General features: G+C 51.7%; 2 protein-coding genes across 2 annotated transcripts; both read right to left on the bottom strand.

The window, feature by feature from the left end:
- Positions 1-455: 455 nt before the first annotated feature.
- On the bottom strand, positions 456-1428 carry LOC127299080 (uncharacterized). The gene is made up of 2 exons (XM_051328975.2): positions 775-1428; positions 456-556 (listed from the first exon to the last, which is right to left on the bottom strand). Exons 1-2 carry the CDS (start codon positions 1411-1413, stop codon positions 467-469), a joined length of 729 nt encoding a protein of 242 aa, XP_051184935.1. The 5' UTR covers positions 1414-1428; the 3' UTR covers positions 456-466.
- An 8503-nt stretch (positions 1429-9931) lies between these two features.
- Positions 9932-11489, bottom strand: LOC127303305 (bidirectional sugar transporter SWEET2a-like). Its single transcript, XM_051334050.1, has 4 exons — positions 11332-11489; positions 10492-10873; positions 10271-10399; positions 9932-10168 (listed from the first exon to the last, which is right to left on the bottom strand). The coding sequence occupies exons 1-4, from the start codon at positions 11487-11489 to the stop codon at positions 9932-9934; spliced, it is 906 nt and encodes a 301-aa protein (XP_051190010.1).
- Positions 11490-17258: the final 5769 nt, after the last annotated feature.

The raw sequence follows: 17258 nt of genomic DNA, 5'->3' as shown, positions 1-17258 counted from the left end.
AAAGATCTATTTGCATGATCAACTGTGGATCCATAGACCACATTCAGACGCATTGCGCTCAACACATAATCCACTACGATAATAACAATCAGGCTACAAGATCATACTCTAGTAGAAATAAACGGCCGTCAACGGCGCTTCGATATGTGGGACTCACTTGCAAGTGACTCATAATCTTGCAAACCAGTAGAGTTCACGGCCAAAGCATACATGGCAAGGCAACAGTAACAAGCTAGTAATAATGATCTACAGACCATGGTAACAATACAATGCTAACAATCATGGGAAGGAAGTAGCAACAGTAGCGTGCTGCAGATGAAAGAAATGCAGTCTACAGGTCCAAGCAAAAATCAGTGGAGTAGCAGCAGGAACAGTGGCACCAACGGTAGTAATAGTAGCGGTAATAACAGTGGCGGCGATAGTAACGGCGGCGGTGGACGGACTGTCTGAGTCTGACCGGCCATCTTCAGGCCAACGCCGGGCCCAGCGTCAGCGAGACAAGAACCAGCAGCAGCACTGCGACTCCGGTAGCCTTGTAGTCTCCCGCCGCGTCGCCCTGCAAAAAAAAACACATAAAATTAGCCACGTGTGGTCTTGTTGACTGGACGTCCGCTCTCTGACCCGTGGGCCCAGGTGGGCGGGCGTGAGGCGGTGGGCATCAAATCCGGTTTGGAGCGCCGGGTTTGGAATCCGGCCGCACGGATTCGTCGAGCCGCGTGTGCTACGTGGAGCGTGCAGTGCAGTAAATGGGTGTAGGTGGGTAGGGATACGTACCGACATGTCGGCGGCGGAGGGGCCGGGCCCCGGGGCGAGGCCGCCGGTGCTCGGCGACGAAGCGGCGGAGAGCGGGGAGCCGGCGGGGGCCACGTGCTTCTTGGTCTTGGGCTTCTTGGTCGGCGCGGGAGCCGGGGCGGCGACGACGACGGGCGCCGGCGCGAGGGCCGGAGGTGACGTCGGCAATGCCGGCGCAGGGGCGAGGGTAGGTGGAGAAAGGGCCGGCGCGGCCACCGGTGGGGGCAATGTGGGCGCGGCGGTGATGGGTGCCGGCGCTGGGGGAGACGCTGCCGGCGCGGTGGCAGGGGCCGGGAATGTGGGCGGCGGGGAGCTGACGGGGGAGGGCGTGGGCGGCGGCAGTGTTGGTGGAGCTGTGGCCTGGATGGGGGCGGCGGCCGGGGCGGTGAGCTTGGTGCTGGAGTGGGAGGGAGGCGATGCGGGTGAGAGGGAGATGGGGTTTTTGGAGGAAGGGCCTGGGGTGGCTGAGGTGGTCGGTGAGGCGGCGGTGGGGGACTGGGCGACGGCGCTGGAGTGGGAGGAGGAGGGCGCGGCGGCCGGAGACTGGGAGTAGGCGGTGGAGGCGGCGAGGAGGAGGAGGAGGAGAGGGAGGAGGAGGAGGAGAGGGAGGAGGCGAGCCATGGCAGAATCACAGGGAAGGTGACGGTGCGTCTGGGGTTTGTGTCTGCTGTGTGTGAGAGTGTGAGTGAGAAGAAGAGAAGAGCAAGCTGGGCAGCACTAGTGGTAAAAAGTCTACTGGCTAGGAGTACTAGCTTGTGCGCTAGAGTCACTTCTTTTCTTCACACGAGAGCTACTCTGGCCTCTTCCTGTGAGCATTGAAAGGCAAAGGAAAATAAAATTGTACGTGGTTGATGATAGGGAGGGGTGACACAATTGCTTTTCCTTGGAGTTTCACCAAAATTTTACAGGAATTTTATACTACCCCGTATTAACGTCAATTAATTTATTCACACAAAAGAAGCGGAAAAGATAATTTCTCGTGATGGATGATTAGCACAAGATGGCATTGTGATTTTCTCACTAAAAGAGTAAACCGTGTCTGTGTCTTTTACTTTTCTTCCTCTGTCCCCCAAGTCTATGCTTGTCTTAAGTGGCAAGGAAGGAATACTACTGTATACTATAGTAAGACGCTGATCTGCTGATGATTATTCGAAAAGGAAAACAAGATGCACAGTGGAAAACGCTTCGCTCGGCCCCCGCGTCGCTCCGCTCTGGGGCGACTCGGGCGGCGACGAAACCCTAGCCGCCAAGCCCCTCCTCCTCCGCCTTCCTTCCCCTTGCTGCCACCAGAGGAGACCGCCGGAAAGCCGGCGCGTGCTGCCAAGGAAGGTGGCGGCAAGGACCTTGCGGCTCTGCTCTCGGGCGGAGCGCTTCGGCACCTGGGGCGGCGGCCTCGTCGGGTGAGGGCGGCGCGGATCCTGGCGGGGAGGCGCTCGCCGGTGCCGCCGACCATCCTCCCGGGTCGTGCGGGCGGCGAGGGATGGTGGACGGCGGTTGCGGCGCGGGGTCACCGGTTTGACCTCGCCCGGATACGAAGACGGCGCCTCCGCAACGCGTGGATCCCACTCCCTTGGCTCCGATTCTTCCGGATCTGGAGCTCTCTTGGGGTGGTGGGGCGGGGGCTCTGTCCGGGAGAAATCCCCGCCCGGCGGCGGCGGCCCGGCGTCGGCGACGTCTTTGACGCCGCTTTCCTCCTTGGGGGCTATGTCGAGGTACATCCCTTACCCCTCTTTCCCTTACCCGGGTGAAAACCCAAGTCCTTCGGACTGGGCGGCGGCGGCGCTATGGCGTCGTTCTCCTCCTTGGAGGCGCTGCCTTGGGTATGTGGAAGGTGGTCGGTGCCAGTGTGCGGTTTGGTATGCCTGTAGCGGCAGCTACAGAGGAGCTACGGTGGCGTGGATCTTCTTGCCGTGTCTTCGGTGGTGACCTGGTCCGAAGCTTGTGTCTTGCCGGCTGTTTGGTGTGGTGTCCGGCGAAGCTGTTGGTGGAAGCTCGCGTGCAGAGGTGGTCGTGCTCAAGTCTTTCTTCCCTGGCTAATTGGCCTATGTTGTGCATCCGTGCTCTCGGGTGAGCGTCTCTACCTCTCGACGGTGCGGCGCCCTACGAGCCAGGGCGAGAAGGCAGGGGCCTTCTTCGGAGGTGGAAACGGACTCCACATCGGTGGTGTCGCGGTGGAAGGTGACGAAGGCAAGATCTTCTTCCGACGGTGTGCTCGTCTTCACAGCATAGTCTACACCCTCTGTTTATGTCAGCAGTCAATGGCCTTGAAGCCCAATCTGTACTCTATGTTTATTTCTTTGCTTGCTTGTGGCTTTGAAACCTGTAAGCTGTTCGTTCAGCACCATGTACTTGCCGTTGTGGCGTTATTAATTTAACGCAGGGCTACGGCCTACTGTTTAAAAAAAACAAGATGCAGATGAAGCCCGGTGCAAGGGGAGGAACAGGGAGCGACTTCATCCCTGCCGATGGCTTGGCGTTAGCCGCCGACGCATCTCAATCCGCTGAAAGATAATATTGCTTGGTTTTCAGTTTGGAAAAGGTTCATTTTAAACCTTGAACTCATAGAGGTTTGACGAAATGAACCCCCAACTTTGAATTCCTGTCGTTTGCACCCTAATCTATTGAATCCCAGTCTAAATCGAACCCTGTATCTGTTTGGCACACTAGAAAAGTAAGAATCCCGCCCGGGAATACACGTTGTGTCACTGACTAGGCGAGCCCACACGTCAGATTCCTCTTCTTTGCCAGTTCATCGCTCTCCACCTATTGAAAAAAAGGAAGGACATGGATAACCGGCATGGGGAGGGAGGAGTGACGCTGCGACAATGGTCGCCAGCATGGGGAGGAACAGGGGTGGCCAGCCTGCTCTGGTCGGAGGCGAACCGGATGGGGAGGGCGAACGGGCAAGGAGAGGTGAAGGAGCTGTGGCGTTGACCTTGTCATCGACGGTAGGAGCTGGCATGCCGCCGCTGCTTCTTTGCTTCCTTCGATCTGGCCAGCTCGCATGGCCTAGCCGGCTGTGGCGGCGTCCCTGTAGAGCGCCTACAGGAGGCTCAGAAGAGCACATCCCGGCCACCTAGTACGATTCTGCCATTTCTCCCGTGTGTGAGTTGTGTGCTAGTTCCAATCCAATAGATTGTGTGCGTGCTTATGTTGTGCAACAAGTACTAGCTAGATCGATTGCATCCATGCGCAGTAAGTGTAATGCATATCTACTTTCTCCGTCCATAAATAAATGCTTAAGGTTACTAAATTTGGATTTATCTAGACATTAAATAGCATCTAGATACATCCTAATTTAAACAAATCTTAGAGCATCTCCAGTCGCGTCCCCCAAAGGGATTTGGGGCGCGCCGGACAAAAAAAGCGTTCCAGCCGCGTCCCCCAAAGCCCATTTTTGTCTGGCGCGGCCCGATACGGTGTCCGGCGCCCCGAGCCCGTCCCCGTCCCACAGGGGACGCTCCGGGGACGCCGGACACAACGAAAAGCGAGGCGGGCTCCCACATGTCGGCGACTATTTGCATAAACCGTTGGTTCGCGCCTCTTTTCTCGTCGCTCCTTCCTTCCCGCGCCTCCCACCCCACCGCCGCCGCTGGATTTCCCGGCCGTTTGGGCGTCGATCTCTCGCGAGAGTCGGCACCGTTGTCGCGTTGGGGTTCCGCCGGTCGTGCCGCCGCCGCGCCGCTGGGCGCGTCCCGTAACGCGCCGTCAAATCCGCCCCACCTCCCGCGCCTGAAGGTGCTCGACGACTTGCTGTAGGCGCGATTGGTCGCTGTTTGTTGCGTCGTACGCGTCGGCGCAATTTTAACCATTGATTTTGCTTTAGCCATGGACAGCGACGATGAGATGGTTGCCCTGCTGCTGGAGGACGAGCAAGCGTTCGACGACGACCTGCGGGAGCATTTGCTGATCATCGCGTCCCTCCAGGACATGCTTGACGCTGAGGCGGAGAAGAGGAAGAGGCCGCGCCGCGGAGGATCAAGGCCGGGAATAAGGAAGTCGAAGCCCCGGCAGTGGATGGAGGGGCATGCCATGCTGCACAACGACTACATCCCGACGGGGCAACACATGCCGACAATTTTCGGCGCCAGTACAGGATGAGCAAGGGCCTGTTCATGAATATCCTCCACGGCGTTCGAGAGTTCGACCCCTACTTCAAGCTCAAGGTGGACGTTGTAGGCGTTCTCGGGTTCTCGTCCATTCAGAAGTGCACCGCCGCCATGAGGATGCTTGCATACGGAGCACCTGCCGATACACAGGACGACTACCTTCGCATGAGTGAGTCTACTGCCATTGAGTGCATGTACAAGTTTTGCTTAGAAATTTGTGGTGGGAAAGTTTGGCAAATACTACTTGAGAGGGCCAAGCGAGGAAGAGATCGCAAGGATCATGGCACAAAATGCTGCCAGAGGATTTCCTGGAATGCTTGGAAGCATCGATTGCATGCACTGGGCATGGAAGAACTGCCCGTTTGCTTGGCAAGGTATATACAAAGGGCGTCATGGATATTGCAGTGTGGTGCTTGAAGCTGTGGCAGATTATGACCTGTGGATTTGGCATTCTTTCTTTGGCATGGCGGGATCACACAATGACATCAACGTGTTGCAGCGGTCTCCGGTGTTCAGCAGACTAGTGGAAGGGCATGCTCCACCATGCAACTATGAGATCAATGGCCACCAATATAGCAAAGGCTATTATCTAGCCGATGGTATATATTCAAAATGGGCCACTTTTGTCAAAACAATCTCGAATCCATCAGGTCTGAAGAGTTAAACCCTTCTATTCTTAATTTGGGAAAAGGCAAAGTTTATGTCCATTTTCTAAAAGGTCGTTTGGTACGGTGCTCTTTCTAGTATTTCTACCAGTGATCCTTTGGTTTCGATGCTCCTATAGTCGCAACATATCCGGAGGCGACAAAAGGAGCAATGTTGTGTTTGTGAGCAACACATTTTTTTTCGATAAAGGGCATTTTATTACTTAAGTTAAGCATTACACCCAGCCTTTGCATAACTAGGATGCACACAGCCGTTCGAGCCAAAAGTTACACCATCAAGACGAGTACAATCCATATAGTAAAAAACGAAAAGCTAAGGTAGCGCCACAGATGAATGAGGCTCAATCCGAAGATTTCTATGCCACCCATGTTGGGAAAAATATCCCTCGCCGTGTCCTCCAACCGTGTACAAACCTCCATAAAGAGGTCTCGATACTCCACACGCTGTTGAGCAACACATGGCACCATGGAAGTCAATGGTCGTGATCCATCCCGTGCGAGCAGAACTGATTGAGCCTTCTCTAGCCGCGCTGCCTCCCTCTTCTAGCACACTGCATTAATGCTTTTTACTATTGGCTGAGATCAGCCACTTCGATCGTCATAGTGCTCGCTTGGATCACCTCCAATTTTCTCCTCTATGGCCGCCCATAAACCAATCTAACCTGCTTTGAATTTTGGGCTGCTCAAATGAAATTGAAAGACCCCTTTCGTGGTGGGTGTTACATGAGCAATCGACCATAGTGATGCTCCTCACGAGTATTTCTCATAACTATATCATGACAGATGACACTAGGTAAAGGGAGAAATTAGGAGAAATTGGGATTAGAAGGCGAGAAAGGGATAAGAGAGATTTAGAGTTTTTACTCAGCTGAGCGATAACTCGTTGAAATTGGAACGTTGGAGAGGCTTAACGATGACTCGCTCGCACTGACTCCGGAGTCCTAATAGCTGACACGGCATGCACACACGACATTTTCCCATCGTCCCTCTTCCGGTCTAATCTCCGGCCCATCTTCGTCTTGGACCAGCATCGCTGGACCTGGCAGGTTGGATGCACGCGACACATAAACCCAAACCCAAAACCGACCTTCGCCCTTTCTGGTTTTCCTCCTAGCTCCTTCACCCGAAGAGCGACCGCCGCCATCGCCGCGCCGCCATGCCGAAGCACTACCGCGCTCTATTCGGCTCGTGTGCAGTGGAATTTAGGATGGTAAATTTTATCTTCGAAGGCACTGAGGAGTCTTGCTAACTTTTTTCCATAATTCGTTGCAGGAAACTATGCATACTCAAGGGAGTGGGCGGGATAGTTAGTGGTTCGTATCAAATCAAATCCCATGTTGATAGTTATGGAAGATAACAATTTGATAAATCATTTAGATCAGCTTGACCTACAAGTTTTCTTTCATGTAACTTAGAATTTCTAGTGTTCCTGATCACCAATTTCGTTGCACATTCAATCAACCTTAACCATCAACACTTGTCATGTCGCCCTTCAAAAAATAAACATGTTTCATGTCGTCCCTCGTGGTGCCGTAGCAGGTTGAGCCAGCTTTCATGGCCTTTTCTCGACCTAAGAAAATACCTTTGGCTTTCTTTCATGCAGGATCAAGATGCTACATTGTTACATGTTGTTATTTGTATTGATTCTCGTGTGTACCGGTTTAAAAGGTTGTTGATTTTAGAACCGAAAGAGTTAATATGCCACCGGGTTTTAATGATTGTAAGGGTGTTGTCTTCTTTATAATTTTTTGTTGTTGTATCAAACGTCATTTTATTTACATGTGCAGTTATTTGAATGCTCTTGAATTATCAATATCGATAATATTTTCTATGTTTTCTGTGGAATATCAAAATATTATTTTGAAACATCGCACATAATACATTTCTGTTAGCAATATTTTTTTGAACATTTGATACTCCCTTCGAGTCATATTACTTGTCGCTAATATGAATATATCTAGAACTAAAATGTATCTAAACACATCTATATTAGTGATAATTAATTTGGATCATAGGGAGTATAAAACTTATGAACCATTGGATCTTAAAAATATATATTTTTAGTGGGGTACTTTTTGGTTTATAAAATAGAAGTACTTCAGGACACATAAGACCCATTTCTTTGCAAAAAAAAGTAAACGAAATACGAGAGCGGAAGCCAACCCACACGATATAACATTCAGGACGCTTCAAGAAAACAACCCAAAAGATTATTTTATCTAGGCACACCACAAGTTGAGATCTCACGGAAATAGATCTGCATCAGAATAAGAGTACAACTGTTGTATCAGCACTACAAGAAAACATGCATGTTGAGACGTCTAATTTATAGGCTATGGACACTTTAATTCATCTCTGGGTGCTTGTAACGATGTTACTATAAAGCGTCGTAGGAACATCATCTTCTTATGCACCTAGCTGTCAGACCAGAAGCTCGTCGCTAATCCATTTCCAATGGCAACCTCCGTCATCGAGACGAACAGGGCCTGGTCAGAGGTAGAAGGCTGCTCCAACAATCCCTTCCATGGCTTGTTCGCCCCTGTCTTCGCTTGCCAGATCCATCGCATGCGAAGGGCGTTATTGAAACGATGCAGGTCCAAAACCCCTAGGCCGCCAAACTCTCGCGGACGGCAGACCAGCTTCCAGGCTACCCTGCACTGGCCAGGGTTGCAGACGTCCTTCGCGGCCCAGAGCCACGCCCGCCGCATCCTATCAATCTGCGCCACCGCCCAAGCAGGCAGGGGGTGTGTCAACATAATATTTCAATGAGCATTGAGTCGTTGTTCTGCATCCTAAATGGAGATGTTTTTGTTACATAAAAATATTCTACGATCTTCGCAATCAACTAGCACTGGTTCGTGTCATAATGATCGGTTCACATCGTACCAACATTAATCACTATTCAGAGGCATTACAAAAACACTATGAACTGCAAAAAATATATTTTTTATTATTTGATTGGCACTTTACTTTACAAGTGAAATATACATCTTTACAAAGATTTACATGCACGACTGAATAGTTCCTGAAATTTTCGTACATAATTTCCTAAATAAATGAGATCTGATCTAGTATCTCAAAATCATCAGCTCTCCAGATCACTCCTTTGGCAGATTTTCTTTGCTATGTACTCAATAATGAACTCCTAACGCACAGAATCAAAAACTTCACGAATGTCAAGCTTGAGGGGGAGTACTAGGATTTTGCTTTTGTGAAGCCTTCTCGCAAGATTTCTCACATACATGAAATTGTCGTGAATACTCCTATTCTTGATTAACACACTTTGGGCATTGGAGACAAGCTCGTTCATGAGGGCGGAAGCCGGAGAGCTAACATATTGGCATTGATTTCCGCAATGGCATGGATCAAACTAATGGGCCTATAGTCGGAGATTTCTTGGCCCCCCTCCTTCTTTGGAAAAATCACAATGTGTTTGCCGAGTTGAGCCATTGAAGATGAGCGACTTGGAGGGAGTTAAATTTAAGAATGGCACCCGTGACATCCTCTTTTATGATTCCCCAACATTTCTTGAAAAAGCCGCAGCGAAACCATCGAAACCGGGCGCTTTGTTGGAGGGCATTTGATTGATAACCCTAAGCACTTCCTCCTCGGTGAAGGGGTCATCCATCCCATTCAATGGTCACGTTGCCCAAGTTGAGGCTCTTATTTATTTTGGTACGATTGATTTTAGTTCAGTGAGTCCAAGTACTGGGAAGAAGCAAGATCACAGATTGACTACAAGTCTTATTTGCATCCATGTTTTGTTTTGGGAAATATATTCTCATCTAAACACGAATCCCAGATTTTTATTTATTTTTGCATTGTGTAAACTGCCGCAGATCAAGCCGCTGGTAGTCCCTGTGTTGGAACGAAATGCGCTTCCTTTGGACCAATAATGCATTCGTTGTGTATTACATTTCATTTTCTTGTGAGGAAAAATAGTCACAGCTAGCATCGTGGTTGATGTGCCATTTCTTGTGGCCCACCATATATATACAGGCTTTGGTTTTGATGAAACTTGGTTGCACTATTGTTGGCTCACCATGCAGTTAGATTGTAAGAAATCACAAAACGATAGTAGATTGAAGATGTTGTAGTAATAACACAGTAGTGCCCAAAAACATCTTACACCCATCTTACAGTGCAGGGAAGAAATTAAAACTTGAGCAGTTTCAGCAGTGAGATAATCGAGATAAATAACAGACGGTAGATGATGATAGCCCGAAGAGTCGGCTTCCAACAGATCGACACCATGATCGATCAGGGAAAGTAAGTAGCAGAACTGTGAAGCACACTAGCAAACTATAGAGTTGTCTCGATCAAACATCATACGGTGGCAGTCTTGGCGGCCCAACGCGTAGATGCCTAGACTGGTGGTGCAATCTCAGGCTCGGGAAGAGCATCGGGGCTGGCGAACATGGCTCCCAGATCACTGCCGTAGTCAGGAGTGCTGTTGCTGGCGTTGTTGATCGCTTCCTCCACGGTCTGGGGCGCCTGCACGGTCTGGGGCGCCTCCTCCTCGTCCTCTGGCTTGGCCTTGCAGTGCATGACGAACACGACGAGCTGCACAAGCAGGATCACGACGCCGATGGCATTGGGCACCTGCATCGATCCACAAAAACATAGCAAGCATTGTGAAGACGATGACACAGACAGCCTTGAACGAATTATATATGCAGATGCATGGCGAGACAGTTTGAGTACCCCGATGTACTTGTCGACCGGAGAAGACAGGAATGCGTAGTACACCGATGCGCCGGCGATGAGGATGTTGAGCAGGACCTCCACCAGTGGGTCCATGTTGGACACGTCCTTGCTACATGCAACCACCGCCTGTAATAAACGAGTAAGATCAACAGCCGGCATTGTCAATTGGTCATCGATCGAGCGTGTACAGAGTGCATCGAAGCTAGAATTGTACTCACAATGTCATAGCCGACGGCTGCGTAGGTGACGCAGGAGACGGCCGAGGCGATGGTGGCGATGGTGCTCCTATCCAACTCATGCCTGTCAATGACCTTCACGATCACCACCCACGCCAGGACGCCGGACCCGATGAGTGCGGTCAGCAGCAAGGCGACTGCGGTCCAACGAGCCATCCCTTGCGCGTAGCGGATGAACACCAGCACGTAGATGAGCTGGAACACGAAGCATATAGCGTTGATGATGGTGGAGATACGGGATTCCTTGTAGGTGATGGAGGCGTACAGCCCCCACGCCGCGGCGGTCGCAAGCATGAGGACGTGGCCGTAGGGCGTCCGGTTGCCGACGGTGTTCCCCCTCATGATTGGCTCGACGAAGGTCTTCCTGCAGTGCATGAACGCGAGTTAGAATCAAGACCAGATCATCTCCATACATGGCGCCGGCGCGAGACACACACAAGCAATCAAGCATTCATCGTACATCATAAAAACACAACCTTTTAAGAGGCAAGTACGCTGTAGCTGTCTATATTCTACGCTGGCCGGTTGCCGGCTCCGCGCGCGGCGGCGCGAGACAGATACAAGCATGGCAAGCACGTTCAGGCCAAGCTAGCGCAAAGATTCCTCGGCACCACGCAAGACGCCGGCGTCCCAAAACAAGAAAAAAGACTGAATTTTGGAGCGGCAGGTTGCACCGGCCTAGTTGCCGGCTCCGCGCGCGCGCGCGCAGGATTCATACACCGGCGCGCGGACTAGATCCATGCGCGCAGACGGCGTAACTCGCCGGACCAGATCCGCCGGCGGCGCGACGAATGAGACTTAACGGGTGACACGTGAACTCACAGCGGGATGCAGATCAGGACGCAGGAGACAGAGTTGCCGATGCAGCTGGCGATGGTGAGGGCGAGGGCGGAGGAGAGGCCGCTGCCGCTGCCTGCGACAAGGACGCCGGCGAGCACCGCGGCCGTCCCGCCGGCCGCCGGCACCATGAACGACGCCATCTTGGGACCGCGCGCGCGGTCTCCCCTTCCGTTGGCTCTTACAAAGCACCGCCGGCCGGACAGAGAAGAGAGGGGTGGAACGTGGCGGTGGGAGGGAGGGGTGAGGACGGGGGTTTATGAGGGAGGAAGAGGGGACGGTGGTTTCTGCGTTTGGGGGTTGCTGGCTGGCTCTCCCACTCCGCTTTTCTTTTTTTCAGAGCTTTGTGACGTAGGCATACCAGGCCAGGCAGCCATGACCAACTTTCGAAATTCAAATTTCAAACAACTCGAGGGAAAGGAGTCGGTGCCCGCGCGTTTCATCTTACCGTTTGATTTTTACACAGCTGCATTGTGATGTCCAGTTAATTAGCTACTAGTTCTAAACATAAGTGAGGGATAGGGGAAACCCCTAATTAGATACTCCCTCCTCGATCAATATTAGTTGCCACGTACTAATTCAGATGTATCAAGACATATTTTAATTCTAGGTACATCCATAATTCTAGTATGTACATATACTAGTATTACCTAGTACTACCAACCTTGGATCCTTAATAACTGGTTTTAGTATAATTTTGAGTTATTTAAATTAAAATTACAACCCGCTTACTATGGATAGAGGGAGTATCGTCTTTCATGGTTGCACTTGCATGCATACACGCACATACTACCCAGGTGCACCACTATAACACTCACAAAGCTACTACCGGAAAAACCTTCGTTATCCTGTTCAACGTTCTTCCCGTGTGTAAAATCGCTGAACTCGAAAAATATTGTATTTGCCGAGAATGGCGAATAGAACACTCAGCAACGTGCCGGAGCATGGTATAGTTTGAGAAAGACACACGACCAAGTATTATACACGGCATAGTTAACAAAAGATACATACGTGAAAGACACACCTCTACAATTTCTCCACAACAATGTTTTAGGACACGTGCCCGTGGTGGCCACCCTTCACGGAGCCGTTACGATGGCAGGTCTTTGTCGAGTGTCTCCTAACGAACACTTCGCAAAGAATTAGGGCCATGCTGACACCTTGCTTCCCATGCATGTCACGGTTCTCGCCCTTTCCTTCCCGCACGTGATCGAGGAGTTTCCCGTCCAAACCTTTGCCGAGTGTCTAGGTCGAAAACACTCGACCAAGGGAGCTTTGCAGTATGTTTGCAAAATACACTCAACAAAGACCCTATATGCCATATTTTCCCTCCATCTCCTTCCTGCCGGTCGCCTCTCCGGCTCTCCTCCCTCAAAGCAACAGAGCAGGAAAAACAAACCTAACCCTCCCGCATCCCTAACCTAACCCTCCCGCACCAACCCTCCGCCGCCGCCGCCGGCAGCGCCGGCTGGGGCAAAGTCCCTCGGGGCATGGCGGCGGCGGGGGCTCTTCCTCGTCCCTGAGTGGAGAACGGCGGCCGGATCCCACCTCCTCGAGGCATGGCGGAGCGGCGCGCGCGTGGGATGGGCGACGACGGCGGCGGCCCTCCTCCCGGCGGTTGTCCCCTCGCGGACTGGCCGGCGCGGTTGGGATGGGCGGCGCTGCGGTCTCCCTCCTCCCGTCGGCTTCCCGCAGCACTCTAGCAGGGGCTGGTGGTGGGCGGCGGCCAGGCCTCGGTCTGCGCCATGCCATCCACCCCGCCTCTCATCGGTACGTGGAGGCGATCTCGGGCTTCTTCCGCGACACGAGGGCGCCCGGGGCAGCAGTCTTGGGTTCGACGGATGAGGTGGCCTCTTCTTCGCCGGAGAGGGTTGGCCTCGTGGTTGGGGGTGGTGGATCTTTGATCTATCACTGCCATCCGGCGGTGCGATGGAGGAGCTTGGAGGCCGGCGATGGTGTCGCCGGTGGAGGGTTGGGTTGGCCAGCCCGGGATGGTCGCCGACGTGGGGGTCCGACCTGAATAAAGGCGGCGGTCCTAGGGCCTCTCTTGCGTGAAGAGGAGGACCTACCGGAGGCCTGGACTCGTGATCTGGCCGGAGGGTTGAGTTCGGAAGGCTCCGCCGGCGAATGTAACAGTGCTTTGCCTGGAGTTTGCTGGATCGGAGGTATTCGGTCGTGCACACCCATGCGTTTATTCCGACCGTTTGGTTCTGGAGGGAGCGGCGCGAAGCTCTTTTTCTGTGTTGACATCAAGTGACTATGGATCCATGATGAAAGTCGGAAGAAGAGAATTTCATGAAGACCGGAAGGGAGGACTAGCTAAGGGAGGTTAAGTCTCCGCGCTGTTGAGGGGCTTGCTTGGTGTCTCGGCTTCACAGCCGGTATGAAAGTGGGGCGACAACACGGTGAAGCGCAGAGTCCTACCTTTTCAGGGTGAAAACCCAAGGTCCGGCCTTAATCGGTTGTGCCCGATGTGCTGACCTTGGTGGAGGCATTGTTTTGAGAGTTGGGACTATCTTCGTGGTGAAAACCTAAGATCTTTGATCGGGCGACGACGGTGTTTGAGCACTGTTCCCTTCTTGGAGGCGTCGTTTTTTGGAGAGTCTGTAATTCAGGTGTTGTCATGGCGGTGGATGTATTGATGTTGTTAGGCCCGAGGTACTGTAGCAGGACTTTTGTTTCTTAGTTTTCTTTTCCTTTTTTTGGCTGTGTGCATCCGTAGTGCCATTAGGGTGGTGCGTTGTTGCAGAGGCTGGGTGTAATTGGTATCTTCTTGATATTAATATATTCCCTTTATCGAAAAAATCTCCTTCCTGCCATTTCCTCCATGCTGTTTCTTTTCCTCCATATTTCAACCATCGAGCCCATATATATAGGCATCTCTCGAACACATAATTCACAATCCACTTCCACCAGGAAGTACAAGAAGAGCATTCCTGCTATGGCACCCTAAGAGCATCTCCAGTCGCGTCCCCCAAAGCGACCCCCAAAGCGATTTGGGGCGCGCCGGACAAAAAAATGCTTCCAGCCGCGTCCTCCAAAGCCGTTTATTTGTCTGTCACGCCCCGATACGGTGTCCGGCGCCCCGAGCCCGTCCCCGCCCCACAGGGGACGCACCGGGCACGCCGGACACAACAAAAAGCGAGGCGGGCTCCCACATGTCGGCGATTACTTGCATAAACCGTTGATTCGCGCCTTTTTTCTCGTCGCTCCTTCCTTCCCGCGCCTCCCACCCCTCCGCTGCCGCTGGATTTGCCAGACGTTTCGGTGTCTGATCTCTTTTGAGAGTCGGCACCGTCGTCTCCCGCCGGTCGTTCCGCCGCCGCTTCGCCAGCGCGTCCCAGAACGCGGCGTCAAATCCTCCCCACCTCCGTGCACACAAGGTGCTCGACGACTTGCCAGGTAGGCACGATTGGCCGCTGTTCGTTGCCTCGTCTTCCTTGGCGCAATTTTAACCATTGATTTTGCTTCATACATGGATAGCGATGACGAGATGCTTGCCCTACTGCTGGAGGACGAGCAAGCCTTCGACGACGACCTCCGGGAGCATCTGCTGATCATCGCGTCCCTCCAGGACATGATTGACGCCGAGGCGGAGAAGAGGAAGAGGCCGCGCCGCGGAGGATCAAGGCCAGGGAGAAAGAAGTCCAAGCCCCAGCAGAGGATGGAGGGGCATACCATGCTGCACAACGACTACTTCACAGATGGTGCAACACATGAAGACAATTTTACAGCGTCGGTACAGGATGAGCAAGGGTCTTTTCATGAATATCCTCCACGGCGTTCGAGAGTTCGACCCCTACTTCAAGCTCAAGCTCGACGCTGTAGGCGTTGTCGGGTTCTCGTCGATTCAGAAGTGCACTGCCGCCATGAGGATGCTTGCATACGGAGCACCTGCCGATACACAGGACGACTACCTTCGCATGAGTGAGTCTACTTCCATTGAGTGCATGTACAAGTTTTGTCGAGCTGTGGTGGGAAAGTTTGGCAAATACTACTTGAGAGGGCCAACTGAGGAAGAGACTGCAAGGATCATGGCACAAAATGCTGCCAGAGGATTTCCTGGAATGCTTGGAAGCATCGATTGCATGCACTGGTCATGGAAGAACTGCCTGTTTGCTTGGCAAGGTATATACAAAGGGCGTCATGAATATTGCAGTGTGGTGCTTGAAGCTGTGGCAGATTATGACCTGTGGATTTGGCATTATTTTCTTTGGCATGGCGGGATCACACAATGACATCAACGTGTTGTAGCAGTCTCCGGTGTTCAGCAGACTAGTGGAAGGGCATGCTCCACCATGCAACTATGACATCAATGGCCACCAATATACCAAAGGCTATTATCTAGCCAATGGTATATATCCAAAATGGGCCACTTTTGTCAAAACAATCTCGAATCCATCAGGTCTGAAGAATTCCCACTTTGCTACGCGACATGAGGCTTGCAGGAAGGATGTCAAACAGGCATTTGGCGTGCTTCAAGCACAATTTGCCATTGTCCGGTACCCTGCTCTAAGCTGGTCTCATGACCAAATGTGGGAGGTGATGCAGGCTTGTGTGATCATGCACAACATGATCATCGAGGATGACCGCAAAATTATGCCAGGACACATGTTGGTCCCTATGAGTGTGAGGGCCGTCTTGCGAAGGTTGATCATGAGTTGCCTGCAGATTTTGCTGATTTCCTCGCCATGCACGCAGAGATCCGTGACAGCAATGTTCATGATCAACTTCAAGCTGATCTCGTTGACCATTTGTGGAGGATCAAAGGAAATGTCGCGGCACCTTGATATAGCCCTATTTATTACATTTGTTTAGTTGTTTTATTGTTCGTTGTATTTTAATTTGAAAACAATCTCCGCAAACATATTTATTCCTATGCTATATTTGATAAATGGTTGTGTGTTAAAAAAGCTTTAAAAAATGTTTGGGGGCGGCGTTTGGGGGACGCGGCTGGGGGCCGACGTCCCCCCAACGCGGCACGAACAAAACACGTCCCCCAAACGCTCAATCCGGCACGGTTTGGGGGACGGTTTGGGGGATGCGACTGGAGATGCTCTAAAGGTGCGGTGTCTTGTATAAAAGCATATCAACGATGTACAAGGCATATATCTTCAAGGAATCTGAGATGAAATGCTCATCATCAGCACCCGCCATGGCCATGTAGAGTCTAAGTTCCTTCGGAAAAAACATCGCGAAGTAACACTGGGGTAGCTCGCAGGTGTGAACAACTTCCTTAGGCAAGAAGAAAAAGAGCATTCCTGATATGGCACCTTGAAGGTGCATGTCTTGTATAAAATCGTAGAAACGATGTACAAGGTCTGCATCTTCAAGGGTCCCTAACTGAAATGCTAGCTCGGTATCAGCACCCACCATGCTCATGCAAAGACGGATTTCCGTCATCAAAAAACATCACGAGACAACACTAGGGTACCTCCCAGATGTAACCCACTTCTTCTAGCAAGAAGAAAATGGCATCAACACCCGCGAAAATGCATGCATTTTTATGAGTGCTTCTCTTTCGATTTTCCTAAGCGCGGTTTCGGAGAAGCTCCAACCCCGCCCCCCGTGCTGTCAACCCATCTTAGATTCCCCGAATAACGGTGGGGTGATACGTTGCAAACATATCTACAATTTTTGATGCTCCATGCTTGTTTCACACCAATTTCTATATGTTTTGTTTACACTTTGTGGCATTTTTATGCATTTTGTAGAACGAACCTATTGAAAAGATACCACAGTGTCAGTTCCTGTTTTTTGTTGTTTTTGTATTTCAGAAAAGTTGTACAGGAAATATTCTCGAAACTGGACGAAACGAAAGCCGAAGTTCCTATTTTACTATCACGAAGACAGAGTCCAGAGGGCAGACGGAGAAGAGCCAGGAGGTGGCCACACCACCCCTAGGCGCGGCC

The sequence above is a fragment of the Lolium perenne genome, chromosome 5, assembly GCF_019359855.2.
Source record: "Lolium perenne isolate Kyuss_39 chromosome 5, Kyuss_2.0, whole genome shotgun sequence".
NCBI lineage: Eukaryota > Viridiplantae > Streptophyta > Magnoliopsida > Poales > Poaceae > Lolium > Lolium perenne.
This window is presented reverse-complemented; position numbering and strand designations above follow the sequence as displayed.

What these genes read in the sequence shown, in the direction of transcription:
- LOC127299080 (XM_051328975.2), bottom strand. Translation starts at nt 1,413, where the DNA reads ATGGCTCGCCTCCTCCCTCTCCTCCTCCTCCTCCCTCTCCTCCTCCTC. An exon ending in CCTCCGCCGCCGACATGTCG is followed by an intron (nt 557 to 774) that starts GTACGTATCCCT and finishes TTTTTTTTGCAG; the next exon opens with GGCGACGCGGCGGGAGACTA.
- LOC127303305 (XM_051334050.1), bottom strand. Translation starts at nt 11,489, where the DNA reads ATGGCGTCGTTCATGGTGCCGGCGGCCGGCGGGACGGCCGCGGTGCTC. An exon ending in CAGCCGTCGGCTATGACATT is followed by an intron (nt 10,400 to 10,491) that starts GTGAGTACAATT and finishes CGTTTATTACAG; the next exon opens with GCGGTGGTTGCATGTAGCAA. An exon ending in CGGTCGACAAGTACATCGGG is followed by an intron (nt 10,169 to 10,270) that starts GTACTCAAACTG and finishes GGATCGATGCAG; the next exon opens with GTGCCCAATGCCATCGGCGT.